The sequence below is a fragment of the Triplophysa rosa genome, linkage group LG2 (assembly GCF_024868665.1).
Source record: "Triplophysa rosa linkage group LG2, Trosa_1v2, whole genome shotgun sequence".
Taxonomy (NCBI): domain Eukaryota; kingdom Metazoa; phylum Chordata; class Actinopteri; order Cypriniformes; family Nemacheilidae; genus Triplophysa; species Triplophysa rosa.
The window spans coordinates 26,756,487-26,770,053 of NC_079891.1; the positions used below are offsets into that span (position 1 = coordinate 26,756,487).

The 13,567-nt window shown below is 37.6% G+C and overlaps 1 protein-coding gene across 5 annotated transcripts in view; it reads left to right on the top strand.

Moving 5' to 3' along the window:
* emid1 (EMI domain containing 1) overlaps positions 1-12,360 on the top strand; it is a 61,621-nt gene extending 49,261 nt beyond the window's left edge. Inside the window, exons 9-17 of one of the 5 annotated variants that reach the window (XR_008965149.1) lie at positions 3,479-3,583; positions 5,477-5,566; positions 7,089-7,141; positions 7,218-7,280; positions 7,361-7,405; positions 7,550-7,594; positions 10,991-11,075; positions 11,265-11,355; positions 12,214-12,324. Coding sequence is in view for 4 of the 5 variants with exons in the window: in XM_057363330.1 (XP_057219313.1) it covers positions 3,479-3,583; positions 5,477-5,566; positions 7,089-7,141; positions 7,218-7,280; positions 7,361-7,405; positions 7,550-7,594; positions 11,265-11,510 (647 nt within the window). In the remaining variant the exon portion in view is untranslated. Of the gene's footprint in view, positions 1-3,478; positions 3,584-5,476; positions 5,567-7,088; positions 7,142-7,217; positions 7,281-7,360; positions 7,406-7,549; positions 7,595-10,990; positions 11,076-11,264 lie in introns of all 5 variants that reach the window. The other 4 variants (XM_057363345.1, XM_057363338.1, XM_057363357.1 and 1 more) reach the window with 4 other exon arrangements.
* Positions 12,361-13,567: the final 1,207 nt, after the last annotated feature.

Genomic DNA, 13,567 nt, shown 5'->3' on the forward strand with positions numbered 1-13,567 from the left:
ATAAGAGACACTATATCGAGAAACTGCATCGTCAGCGTTGAGCCCCAAGTCCACTGCCAAAATATTTGTGCTTAGACCGCACCGTAAAAAATCCTTTTTAGTTCACAGCGTGAAGTGCTATGCTGGGTTTTCCTAAAAACACACACAGGCTAGCATATCGCTTACCCCAAAACTTGAAGATAATATAGAATTTAGTATTGTTATAATTGTTGTAACGCAACCACAGGTATGAGGGATTTTTGACCCTAAATGGGCCTAACTGAGGGGCTCCACAGACATCTGAATACAATCTTAAGGTGAACATGAGATATGTATACAATACTTACCTTTTATTGCTTCCACATGTTTGTCATTGTATTGTTGGATTTGTCATTTTTCTTTAGGGCTTTACATACATTTCTGCAAAATGCATTATTGTTGAAAGACTACATTGTAGGTTACACAGAAAATCCTGTCTGCAGGACGGTATGGTAACAAATTATACCATGGTACTTTAATATGTACCATGTTGCAGAATGGTCACCTTAATTAAATGCTGTAAGGTATAAAATGCAATGCAGTATAACTATGGTAACTTGTCCAAAAATGTACCATAAGGGGCGATTCACATTTCGCGTCTAAAACCGTGCGGAAAACGCGAGCCACTCGGCTTTCTCTTGTCAAATGACCTGCGGTGTGCGCATGGCCCTTTGAAAAGTTGAAATATTACCATCTCGATGCGGCGCCGACACACCTTTAGAAAAATGTGTGCGCAGCACCTTATGCGCGTCGCGACCGCATCGCTCTCTATTTGCGCGCGCCTGCCACGCGTGTCTACATTTGAAATAACGAACTTGCGCGCGCAAAAGACGCGAAATGTGAATCGCCCCTAACACTTTTTGTAACTGAAGGATGGTACTGGAAATGACAAATAGGGTGTGATCATATCGTTCAAGGTGCTCCTCTGTGTGTGTGTGTGTGTGTGTGTGTGTGTGTGCGTGCGTGTGTGTGTGTGTGTGTGTGTGTGCGTTCGTGCGTGCGTGCGTGCGTGCGCAAGCGCGCGTGTGTGTGCGTGCGTGTGCGTGCATGTGTGTGTTTGCCCCTGACTGAGCAGAATATACCGGTCCATCTACTTCCTGTGAAAGGGAAACAGGATGTCCTCTTTACATTATGCTCTTACTTTCACACAATGGACTGTTATGCACTTAAGTAGCATCTCATAAAGAAAAGCAGCAGACTCTAGATTTGACCTGCACTGTGACTTTCAGAAAGTGAAAATGTTTAAGTAGATTAATGGAATTCATCCTTTCCATTCTCTTCGAATGATAAGTAAACTTTTTTTGCATCGCATTACATCACCTTTTAGACTGATGAGATAGGGATGGATGACAGGAGAAATAATCATTTTTGCCTCATAAAAAAAAGAGGAGAGGAGATAAGTCTTTCCCTTTTGCAATTTTATTTTAAAATATTTGTTTTTTATAGATGGCTTCAGCGACAGCAACATAAACACTTCCGCAAAGATTCTATAACTGTGAGTAGTTTTGATTTCATTTAATACAATTAATATGCAATAAAATATTAATATAGATTAATATTGATGTAAATTAAATATAAAATAAATTGTTATATCACTAGCCAGACCGATAACCCAACACAGACCGGAAGATAACTTCAGGCCAGGCACATGCGTTCGATGAAACCTTCTATAACAAATATTTAAGTTAAATGTGAACCTCAGGAGACAAAAAATATGAATCGGACACACACGCCTGGTCCGAAGTTAACGTCCTGTGTTTGGTTATAAATGAAGAGTTTGTTTCCAAAATTTGTTTTTAATTTTTTTCAAAAATCATGATTTTTATTATTTTAATGTTTTAATTGTGTTTTGTGTAAGTTAGCTGTATTTTTTGAGTTATTATGGGCTTAAATAAAAACAAACCAAATGCAGTTTGTTTGATATTAATTGGAATGCACAAAAAAAACATGATTTTTGAAAAATGTTCTCATTTTGGAAATAAACTCTTCAAATATAACAATTTACTTTATATTTATTTTATAATGTTATTAATTTATATTCATATTTTGTGTATATTAATTGTATTAAATTAAATTAAAACTATTTTACTCAACAGTTATTGATTCTTTGCAGAGGTCTACCTGAAGTTATGTTCGGCCCACATAATGTTTATGTTGCTGCTGAAACCGTCTATATGAGCTTGTTATTTTAGTTTAATAAATTTAAATTTAGTTTATTGTTTTATACTATACATATAATATAGATTAATATATTATAATTATATTATATTTATTATTATTATTTTAGATTTTATTTTTAAATCACTTTTGAAACCAAAGTTTGGGACAAGTTTAAAAAAACTGACTTTTTGAAAGTAAACAGTAAATAGACAAGAGAAAATATTGTTTCCTTCTGCTAAATCAGTAAGTTTTAAGTTTTATTTGTCACATACACACACCCATGTAGTGAAATGCTTTGTACAACACTCTTCCCTCATTATGCAATAAAATTATATTTTAGGGATAACAACAAAACTAAAAATGGAAAATAGAAGATTAGAACATAGAAAATGAAGAGAATTGTATAATCTGAAGAATTTACAACAATAAAGCATATAGCAGATGTTCTTCGGTATAATCATGCGTTTTCACTCCAGCTGATCTCGTGCACCAGCTGTTACATGTTAGTGAGGTTTCCACTTAATCAAAACTAACAGCCAATGAGAAACCAGCTGAAGGAACCTTCTGTAGATGCACACGTTCACACACACATCCAAACAGAGAGCTGTATGACTCAGCGCGGTCACTTGCCAGCTTTTAATTTACTACACACCAGAGACGCTAATATGCTCCGGCATTTAACAGTGTTTATTTGACTTTTCCCAGCTTCCCCTGTTAGAGCCCAGTGCATGGATATTATAATACCCCTCTTGTTAATTACAGCCCACACACAAAGGGTTTGTTACAATAGTCCCACAATGCACAGCAAGTCACATTATGGGTATTCGGCCATATAAGTGATATTCCTAATGGTAGAAAGTGTATATTTAATCCGAAAGGTGTTGCAGACAGAAATAAGTCACTTATGTCATAATACGTAAAACTTTTAATCGGCCTGACCTAAGTGTTGTTTGATGTATTACGATTGAGCGAATTTTAGAATACTTTTGCAGATTTTTCCTGCTTAGTGTGTAGGGAACAGTAATAACTGCATGGGGACACTGTGAATCTTAAAGCCAATTAGGAGATGGAGAAAGACACATTCAACTGGTCCTGGACAGCCAAGTACTGAAACTCAATACCTAATTTTACCTCAGTCTGTGCTTTCTATTTCTCTTTATGACTTTGAATATCTTGAATGTCTTTTTTTTACATCTATTTCCTGTTGTGTTGAACTGGACAACCGTGAGTTGTATCTAACTACTCACAGGTTTTGAAAGCACTTCTTGCTTTGAGTCTCTTTTGTTTTCTTTTTCCTCAGGTCCGCAGGGACCACAGGGCCTCCCAGGAGAGAGGGGCCTTCCTGGGCCACCCGGCCCTCCCGGAACCCCCGGACCTCTAGCCTCTGTACCAGAACAAGATGCTGGTATGAGTACAATTAATTGAATTCATGATATGCTTATAAAAGATTTCAGAGTGAGACGTATGTAAAGGATATTGTACAGCAAGCTGGTTGCATCTTATAGCACGTCTAATGACGACTTGAGTAAATTCTTGGACACAAAATATTGAATTGAAATACTTTGAGTATTTGTAACAAATGCAAATTCTATGAGGACCATTATTTCATTGCAAATTAAAACCAAGACACGAAGTTCACAAGACGAACATGCAATTGGTTTAATTAGGCATATTTCTATTTAATTTATTTGTAAGCAAATCATTTTTAAGGTCAAGATGACTTATATAAGTTAGAGATCATGTACAGTCAGCTGGGCATTACAAATTCAAAGCTTCAGATGCATTGCGCACACACATGAGAAAATGCAGAAAAGAGAATAAAACATGGATGAATATGGAGATAAATGGAACCAGTATTATAGTAAATAAGAGGGCATAGGCCTATTTCCTCCCTCCTTCAGCTCTTTTCCTTCCCAGCAACTGATTAAAATGGCAGGTTTCAGGAGGTAACACAGGCTAGACTCAATAGTCACATGCTGGGAAAAAGACCTGTCTGTCTGATGCTGATGTCATTCAATCACTTCCAGATGTGCGTGGCCAAAACTGCAGGGCAGAGCAGGAGGAAGAGAGTGTGTGTGTGTGTGTGTGTGTGTGTGCGTGTGTGCGTGCGTGCGTGCGTGCGTGTGTGTGCGCACGCAGTTAAGGCTGTCTTGAGACTTAAACTCAGTTAAGCTTCAAGCACGAGGGAGTGTTTTAGAATAGAAGCAATAATATTTTAGTATGTGTTTCGTCACTCTTGAAGAAGACTGGCCCGTGTAGCAGGCTGACACTTCACCTCAACTCTGCTCTCTGTTAAAAGGGACAGCAGTCGGCCCAGACCTCATAAAGTTTTAGAATTTGCAATTGAGGCCTTATAACTTAGTAAAGACTTTAATTCCCCTGATTCCGCCTTCAAAGAGTAATTAAAGGTCCTGTGAGGGAGTGCCATAGGAAAACAGTCTTATTGGAGTTTCCTGTCTGAGTCTGAGCTCTGGGAAACCCTGCAGCTACAGATGCACAGCCGCAAACTCACCTGCTGGAGAGAGTCATTTCATAGGATAATCATTGATAATAACATTGCCAGCAGTTACAACAAATCATCCATCAAGTGAACTTGCTATCTAGAACCAGAGGAGTCAAAATGTTATGCTACTGACAGAAGCTATAATTCTGTCTTTTAACTGAAGTAGACTAGAGAGATTGTTTTTTGCAGTTATGACGGCTGAAGTTATTGCATGTTTTATTAATGTATGAAATTGAAAGGATTGGAGGCAAATAGGTTAATGAGGGGAAATCTGGCAGTCCGCACATGAAAATGAGACAAATAAAACGAAAAAGGTTTCATAAAAAAAGAAAACTGACCAGTCATTTTTATTTATTTTCAGAACATTGGAAAGTCAGCACATAAAAATGCCACAACCAATATCTTGACGTGTAAGGATTTATACTGCACCAATATTTTACAATCTGCTTTATATGTGGCGATTACCTCACTGTTCATTCTTATCTAAACATCGCCATCTACAGCCAAGTAGATGTAATGACTCTTGACTGCCATTGTCACTTTGAACTTTGACCTTAACCATCCAATTTTAAGCCTATATTATGAAATTACAAAAGTGAAGATTGCAGATCAGCATAATATTTACTAAGAGTGTGAATCCTAATGAATACAGTATACAGTATGTATATTATACACAGCAAAATTGCCAGTGTTAAAAAAGGTCAAATTAACTCTCACAGTGTATATATAATCCACACTTCGATAGTGTGGATTGTATTTTGCTTTGTACAGTAATATACAGTATGTGTATTACAGGCCTGAAAAAGGAAAGTCTTCTCCATAACAACTTCCCTGACCTCCGAGTGACCCCTCCACACGGTCCACCAGGTCCACCTGGACCCACAGGTCAGTGAAACCTAATTTTGTAATGAATCGATTCTGATTGGCTTGAAGGTGTGCATTAAAACTGTTTAATGCCCTGGTAGTTCCAGTCAGTTTGATCAACATTCGAAATGAATGCGCTGCCTATAATGTAATTATATCGCACAGACACACAGTGCCAGTGGTCACTGAAACAGCACCGCTTCGCGTCGAGTGGTTCTTCACCTCCACGCCGTGCATTAAAATCCATTACTGCACGGCTAGCCATGGATTACCCCTTACTTGAGTAGCCTTAGCTTCATTGTACAAGCTTTTGTATCTAATTTATTTGTGCCCTAGTTAACTGTCTCAAAGAAAATATGGAGATGATATCCTGTATACATTTGAGTCAGTTAACACATGTTTGTGAACTCAGTGTGACCTCACTTTTAATAAAATTGCAGTCATTAATACTTACGTCGTAATGTGCGCACATTATTGGCATGTAATCCTCCACACATTTCAAACTGCGCATTGAAGACATCACACAACAAATAATTGTTACCAGACTCATTTTGGCTTATCAAATTGGCCTGTCCTTATTTGTTCATTGTTTAACCATAATTTAAAAAATTGATTTCACTAGTGACAATATGTGTCAAGTATAACATAAAATATGACTCTCTTGGATGTAAAAAACATGTTTGATGGGAATACTGTTTTATTAGACATCCACGTCCTCCATGAAATAATTTTTCACGTCTTTCTTTTTTTAAAAGCAGATTAACCCCAGAGGGTTTACCACAAGTAACCATCTGATACATGAGAATATTTATGATCTTTTACTCGTACATTATTATTTGTTTGGGGTCAGCAATGTTTAAGCAGTCATACGTTCTACAGCAAACCAGACTGCAGTTATGAGGTCACTGATTTTACACCCAGCTTTCAACACTGCTAAAGTCATTTGAGTTTTTATATGACTGGCTTATTTATCTCATTAAATAAAGCTGTCACAGAGTTAGAGAAAAGGGTCATTTTTTATGCTGGTGATAAATTTGGACATTTCAGCATCCTTTCATTTACATTTATGCATTTGGCAGACACTTCAGAACGAGTGCATTTAGGGTATACGTTTTATGTTTCCTGGGAAACAAACCCATGACCTTTGTGTTTCTAATGCAAGGCTCTACCAACTGAACCACAAGATTTTAATGTACACATTTATATTAACTATAAATATAAAACAATTTCATTTATCTTTGCTTTTTAATGCGATATGTTTTTACTACATTTCAGAATAGTCATCGGAGCTTTGAGTGAGTTAAATAAAGTATGTTTTAAAACCTATTGCGATTATTGTATTAATGAGAACTTATATGTATATTATGCATATTTAAAATGCGGTTCCAAAGCAATGTGGTCAGGTAACATAACATTCTGTGATATGAGTGTTACACTGGGCATTAAAATGGGGTTGCATTGCACATCATGTGAACAGAGCTCTGAACATAAAACATATATCCTTATATACACTAGTTTTTTCAAATATGTCTCTCCCATGCAGGACCTCCAGGACCAATGGGACCCACTGGACCACCAGGAGCTGTCGGACAGACTGTAAGCTAGAGCACTTGCGTGAGTGTATCAGTGTGTATGTGTGTACAAACCATGTCATTTTTCCTTGCGTGTTAAGGGAAAGCCCGGAGCTTCTGGCTTGCAAGGCCCGGTGGGTCCAAAGGGAGAACGGGGAGAGAGAGTGAGTACAAAAGCTAAACCATACCCATAATGCAACACGCTCTGTGTATAACGCCCCTCACTCCTAATTTGACCCTGTAGGGACCTCTTGGATATCCAGGAGAGAGAGGGTTTAAAGGGGAGCCGGTAAGATGCCCACTTATCTCTGGAACACAGAGTGCACTTTTTTTTACAATGAAATATCTTGTTTTAGATCGTCAAGCTTTAAAAGGGACTTGAAGACACAATAAGAAACTCGGCTAATTCTTGACTAATGATTATTCCTCGTAGGGAGAACCAGGACCTAAAGGAGAGCCAGGGGAGAAAGGTCTTCCGGTAAGACACGCCCATCAGGTGCATGAGGCAACGTGCGGGCATAAATCTCAGATGATGATCCGTCTATGAGCTCATTTTCCGTTCTTGGAAAATATGAGTAATTCACTTAGAAACTATTTTAAATGCATTGATTATTCCGATCAAAAGTCAAAAAGGAATTGATTGATTTGACATTAATGCAGCAATAATCTCTTTCTGTAATTACCCTTCTCCTTACGCCTGCTTATCTTTTCTAGAGCGATTTCAACGTAAGAGATTTTGACAGTTGTCGTGGTGTTTTGGTTGTTCCCGGTTTACAGATTTTCATTGTTCGTCCTGTCGTCCATCTGTGTTTTAACATCAGCGATCATGTTAAATCCTTCAGTGGAATTTCCGTCATGTGCAAATGAGGCCAAATTGTAATGTCATTATTTATCTATGAAACAGAATCAGAGATATCACCAAAAATGAAACAACATGACTGCAAATGTCTCGATGACAACTCCACTGTAATGATTTGCGCCACAATCACTGTTCATTGCTTACTTACAGTACTCACTGTTAGTACATAATATGTCTTGGTTTCAATTTCAAATGTGCACCGATAATATTGTTTCCATGTGTTTTGAGGTTTTTTACAGCTGATCTGGGACTAGTTGTTGATCTCCCATATACAGTACACTTTCCAAAGGGATTTTCTGAACTAGTCTCAGGTTAGCCTTAAAGGAATAGTTCACCCAAAAATGAAAATTTCATTCATCATTTACTTACCCTCATGTCATTCCAGACCTGTATGACTGACTTTGTTCTGCAGAACACAGAAGAAGATATCTTGAATAATGTTGGGAACCAAACAACTATTTGAACATTGTTTTGTTTCTCCAAATATCTTCTTTGAGGGTGAATAAATAATGACAGAATTTTTATTTTTAGGTGAACTGTCCATTTAAGGGGCGTGTTGTTGTTGTATTTGATATTGTTCTTGATGTTTATTTTGATTGGTTGGTGGTTGGGCCTGTCTCTGAGTGTTTCCCCTGTCCTCTAAAGCTGTCCGATTCCTGCTCATCACTGTCTCCATGGCTGCCTTTCACAGCCAACAGTCTCTTAGCTACCAGCTCTTGCATATACCCAACACACAGAGCTATATATACCTACCAAGAGGAAACACTATATTATTATTAGAACCTTACTGTGTAACATTGTGAATAACGAAATGTAAATCACAAAATACCATTGGCTGTGTAACTTGTGAAAAGTAGCCAACAAAATAGCTGTGGGTTGGCCTTGGGAAAGAAAAAACAACCTGCATGGTTTTAAAGTGTATGTTTATGTGTGTTGTGTATATGCTTCATTATATCATCTTCAGGGATAGTGATCGATAGTGATTGGTTTGTGTTTGGGTGTGTGGGTGGATACAGCTATCCTTCAGTGTCCCACAATGCATTGCTGCATGTTTCCGTCTCATCATACGCCTTGCATTCTTCTCTTTTACCTCCTCAACTCACATATAACCATCATATGAGTTTAGTACCGCTGGGTGATAACAAGTATAAATCTATTTAGATCATTTCATAATTCATTGTTGATCACAAACTCACATGTTGCTGAACAACATGACTTATGGTTTGCCGCTTGGCCTGCCAACCCCAGAACATGTGGGTTATTTAAGTGTTATAAATCATAACAGAAATATATTTTTTAAATCCTATATTATAAGTAACTTATCTGCTGTGTAGACTCCTTAGAGATATGACACATAGATCATTCCACTACTCAAAGATTAATCTTTTCACATTTTTCACTGTGAGGCCAAGCACTCCGTTGAAAAGGATTTTGGACCATAGCCATACTTGTATCTCTTAATGAATATTTTATTATATTCAGAAACGTAGATGATATACAGTATTGTTTACCGTTTTATTTGGCAAGATAAACTACCTTTGGTTCTCACAGGCGCTAACTTTAACATTAACCTTACATGTTACTTTTTCCAAGCGCATACTGTATCTGTTCATCAGTAACACTGGTTTTCTAACGTGTGCTTGAGCTCGGTACTGTTGTGTAGAATGTATGTGACAAATTTCTTTACACTGTTTGAGTAATGCCTACCAAAGCCACATAACTATTCAAAATCCAACTTTCGAATTTGTTTTATCACATTTTTAGCGAATTGTCATGAACATGTACTCATTTGTTTTTAAAAACACTTTTAATGTTGACATTATACACTATACAAAAATAAAGGTTCTGTAAGGGGTTCTTAATCTTTGCAGCAATGCCGCAGGAGAGCCATTTTTTGATCCTCCAAAAACACACAAAAAAACTGTGTTCCAACTTATTTTACATTTTAATAATTTGTCACATTGGAATTCTAAGGTTCTATCTGCATTCTGAGCAGTTTTGAGATATTAAGCTTCAAAGTTTTTACATTCCATTTGACTTTGTAGTTAAAACCTTTTTGTTTTCTTTAAAAAGTCCCAAAATGTACACAACATAAAGAAACATCGCATAATGTAGATAAATTGTCACAGAATAAGAGTATGTGTGTTACTCTATTTTTCTCTATTTTAATTTCAAGGTGACAAATTGTTTTTACATAATTAAACTCATCAAAATAAGTTTAAAAATTCGACTTCTTTTTTTATGCAACACAAATTTATGTTAAAAGTTCTTTACAGAACCATACAGCTTGAGAAAGAGGTTTCAAGAAACCACAAGCTGGGACTGAAACTCAGGTCACCTAAAGCGCAACAGCACCATATGTCGGAGAAATTACCACAAGGCTATCGGCTCCTACAGCAACCTTAATTTTTAAAAGTGTACTCCGAGTTCATTTGGTAGTATATTTGTATCATAAAATGTTTTAATTGGATGCCAGAAAATTCGTAAACATAAAGATCTTCAATGTGAGCTAGTGATGGTGGCTTTGGTATAAGGGCATTCTTAACCTTGAGATGAGTAGACTAAAGTGTGTGCGCGTAGTCATCCGAGTACAATTGTACAGATGACTTGCACATCTCTTTAGATTAAACAAAGCTGCTCACCTCCTAGTCTTGGAATAACATAGTTTGAGTCTACTGGGAATGTTAAATGCATGTTTAAATCTAAAATGATTGAACATTTGGTCTTGATTTGCTCTTAAGAGCCTCTGGCCTGGCCTGAATCAAATGCATGCTGTTTTGTCAAGACTTACAGCATGGACAGATGAAACGAATGAAAACAATGGCCGACGAAAGATCTTAATCTGTTGGTGTAGTTAACTGTAGTTTCGAAGCAGTTGGGAGCTGAGAATTTAACACTCTAACTGTGGTAATGATTTGGGATTAATGTAATAGATTAACAGAATGACTTTGCATCTTGGCGATGGCTTTGTTTGGCTTGTGCTCAATACCATGACGGCTGTATCTATCTCCACAGGGGGATGGGATACACCAAATCCGTGAGGCCCTGAAGATCTTAGCCGAGAGGGTTTTAATCCTCGAGACTATGATCGGTATCCATGGTGAGTAGAGGCCAGACGAAGGGTCAGGTTTGAACGACGTAGGGTCAGGGATTTCACTACCCAACGACATTTTTGGAAAGTGATTGAGGAGCAAAGTGTGGTGGAGGACAGGGGCCAAGTACTCGGGAAACGGTACATAGCCATCCGTAAGCCCCCGCCATGCTTGTCAAAACTCTTCGTCTTTAATAGGACTTAAATTTGAAGAAGTTCCAAGACTTGCAGGCTGATTTAGAGCTGCTGGCTCGCAGGGTGCAGCTGCTGGAGGCGATCATCTGGCCAGGTAATGCCCTCCTTCCCTTGCCTAGCGAGTCAGTGTCCTGCCATCTACTGGCCAACTCTAAGACCAAATTTACAAAGACTCCAAACCCCATTCAGGACCAGACTCCAGCAGTATTTCCAAATGCTCTTATTAGTTGTTTTTCTTTGTTAGGCTAAACAACTACACAAGTATTTATATCATATAACTTCATATGACTGAGGATCCTTTGAAGGGCCAGTTCACCCAAAAATACAAATTCTGTCTTCATTTAATCAACCTCGAGTTGTTCCAAATCTGTATACGTTTCGTTGTTCTGATAAACACAGAGAAAGATATTTGGAAGAATGCTTGTAACCACACAGTTGACTACCATAGTAGGAAAAATTACAATGGTAATCAAAAGTGCCCCAGAACGGTTTGCTGTCCTACATTTTTCAAAATATCTAATTTTGTGTTCAACAAAACAGAGACAATTATAAAACAATTTTTCATACTATGGTGGTCAATGAGCCAAGAGCTGTTTGGTTACAAGCCTTCTTCCGGATTTGCAACAACTTGAGGGTGAATAAATGATGACAGAATTTTTTATTTCATTCTAAACCAAAACACAAAAAAAGTGATTTTGGATAACATTGGTAACAAAACAACACTGGCCCCCATTGACTTCCATTATATGGAACCACTGAGACATTTCCACAGAAGAAAGAGTCATATAAAGGTTTTGAACAACTTGAGGGTGAATAACTGACGACGGAATTTAGATTTTTGGTTGAACTATCCCTTTCAAAATGTACAGAGTTAATGGACTGTCATTTATCTGTTGCCTGTGACTATACGAAGGCATCATAAAGTAGCCTCAACTCTCTTTTCTTCCAACAGAACCAGATCTAGGGTCAGGAGATGGTCTATTTGGCACACCGTCTCCAGACATCTATCGGATTAAAAGGGCCAGGATGTCATCCTTCCGGGTCAACTCGCCCTTAATCACTGCTGAGGCCAAGATTCGAGGGAAGTAGTCTTCATATTTCAAAGAGTGAAGCCGTTGTTTCCATCTTGATTCCATCCATCCGTCCATCAGCTGAACCGGCAACATCTACACACGTCCCCTCAGACACACGTTCAATAACCATCTGTGATAACTGCTTTGGAATATTCCAGTTCATCAGGAAGGGGAGACACCTCAGGGAAGACCAAATGGTGCTGTATAAATTAACCACATCGAATGGGACTCCATAGATTCCTAGCACCTCTCCTCTGGCAAATTATGCGCACAATGATTTGCCTTTGTTACGTGACAACCAAACGAACAGAACCAGTCTCAGAAGAAATTCTTCAAACTTACATGAAAAGGAAACACGTTTTGAAATATCATATTTATATAGAAACAGTATTGGTGCTTGTACAATTGTTTTCAAAACTGCAGGGCAAGAAGGGTACAAAACCTGATGGAATTTGTGATGAAGATGATGGTCTTAGGGAGAGCATCAAACCGTATTATTATCTTTCTAGCTGCTGTTAAGAGCTCATCATTATTAACTTTGGCAAATGTACTGTACGAGGAAAATGCACATATTCACGACACATTAAGATTCCACTACTCAGCCAAACACAGCGCTTTCCCCAGTGACGATAAAAACATTGGATATTCTCTTCTTGACGTTAAATGCACTATGTAGATAGAAAAACACCTTGTTTTTCAAAGGTGAAGTACAATATAAAGTTCATAAATGTCCAAATTCAACATTTGTAAACTTTTAGTATACAAATTGGAATGGAATGGCTATGAGTTTTCTTTCCCAGTCCCTATACATTCTAGACAGATTTGAGTAGAAACACCATCTTGTGTGTGTCAAGGCTTACTTTTGAATCGTGGATTTAAGTGTTTAAATTGTAATATTGTCATTTCTAATTCAGGAAAAATATTAAGACTATAATACATGAGTATGCAATTATCCCTCTCCAAAACAAATGTGCACTTCTGGGAGTCTCTTTCGCAAAACCAGACAGAATCCAACTGGAGCAGTAGGAAAGCTACACGTATAACTTGAATTCTGTTTTTGTGTTTCATGCATGTCTTTCCATCACAGTCACATGCATAGGACTGGTTTCCTTCCTGAAGAATTTCCACGACTGTCTTTGTATTCCTATATAAATGTTGTATTAATTATTTATAGATGATTTTTAGCAGTTGATGTTTTCCTATACTGATTCATGTAACGTCACTTGTATTTTT